At 35.0% G+C, this 1,173-nt stretch overlaps 1 protein-coding gene across 1 annotated transcript in view; it reads left to right on the top strand.

The window, feature by feature from the left end:
- The window catches only part of CCDC50 (coiled-coil domain containing 50), a 45,876-nt gene that overhangs the window by 35,092 nt on the left and 9,611 nt on the right, over positions 1-1,173 (top strand). Inside the window, exons 8-10 of the mRNA XM_011981359.1 lie at positions 23-138; positions 564-608; positions 705-814. Of these exons, the coding sequence (XP_011836749.1) occupies positions 23-138; positions 564-608; positions 705-814 (271 nt within the window). The remainder of the gene's footprint in view (positions 1-22; positions 139-563; positions 609-704; positions 815-1,173) is intronic.

Genomic DNA, 1,173 nt, shown 5'->3' with positions numbered 1-1,173 from the left:
TTTTTTTTTTTTTTTTTTTAAGGAATTAAGCCAAGAGTGACGAAAGAAACTATACCTGCTCCGTCACGAACCACCCACAGGGATCAGGAATGGTATGATGCTGAAATTGCCAGAAAACTACAAGAAGAAGAACTTTTGGTGAGCAAAGTTGAAGACAAAAGTTTAGATATATTGATGGGTATTATTTTGTGTGTGTGTGAATTTAGTCCATCTTGAAATTATATTAATAGTCCTCTATCAATTGAGAAACCTTTTTTTTTAATGAGTGGAAAAATCAAGACAATACGAATAAAGTATCCGGTTTTGCTTAGTGAGTAAGCATTAACAGTGAAGTCCATAACTCCATCTCTCCATCTCCATGATAGTTCTCCATGACCCTGCTGTAGGATTTGATAAAATCTAGAGTTCCTACTCTGGTTGGTGACAGCCTACCAGCTGATTATCAACCTCAGGAACGTGTGTCACAATTAGTTTCATAAACCAGCTTGATTTGTACAGGATATTGAAAATGCACAACATAGACTCCAATTAAATTCTTTGTTTTTGTATTTTTGATATCGTAGGCTACCCAGGTGGACATGAGAGCCGCTCAAGTAGCTCAGGATGAAGTAAGTTAATGAGTTTAGCTGATAATCTTTGGAAATATCCTAGTATATTTCTATCTGCAACTCTGCAGTTAATGATGTTGACTGTATTTTGTTTAGGAAATCGCTCGACTTCTAATGGCTGAAGAAAAGAAAGCTTACAAAAAAGCCAAGGAGCGGGAGAAACCGTCTTTGGACAAAAGAAAGCAAGACCCTGAGTGGAAGGTAGAGTGCGTTTTGTTTGTTTTCTAATTAGAAATAACATGAGAAATGAAAAGGGGACTCTGCTTTTAAGTTAAGCTCTGCAAATATAGTTAGGATATATGGATATATAAATTATCTATTGCATATGTGAATCTGATCTGTGAAGGTTCCATCAGCATGAAAAATCTCTGAATTTTTGAAAATATGTAAAAAGTTACTGCTAAGATTGAAAACTCATTCTTTTCCCTTTAAGACTGACTGAAATGCAAGTGCTTCTGGTCATGAACAGTCTTAGTTTTCATATACAGTACTTTGATTATAGAAGAATGTAGCATTTTCACATGCTTTCATATTATCACATGCTTTCATATGTTCACATGCTTTC

The sequence above is a fragment of the Mandrillus leucophaeus genome, unplaced genomic scaffold, assembly GCF_000951045.1.
Source record: "Mandrillus leucophaeus isolate KB7577 unplaced genomic scaffold, Mleu.le_1.0 Scaffold224, whole genome shotgun sequence".
NCBI classification, from domain to species: domain Eukaryota; kingdom Metazoa; phylum Chordata; class Mammalia; order Primates; family Cercopithecidae; genus Mandrillus; species Mandrillus leucophaeus.
The sequence above is the reverse complement of the archived record's forward strand: the minus strand, read 5'-3'. Positions and strand labels throughout refer to the sequence as shown.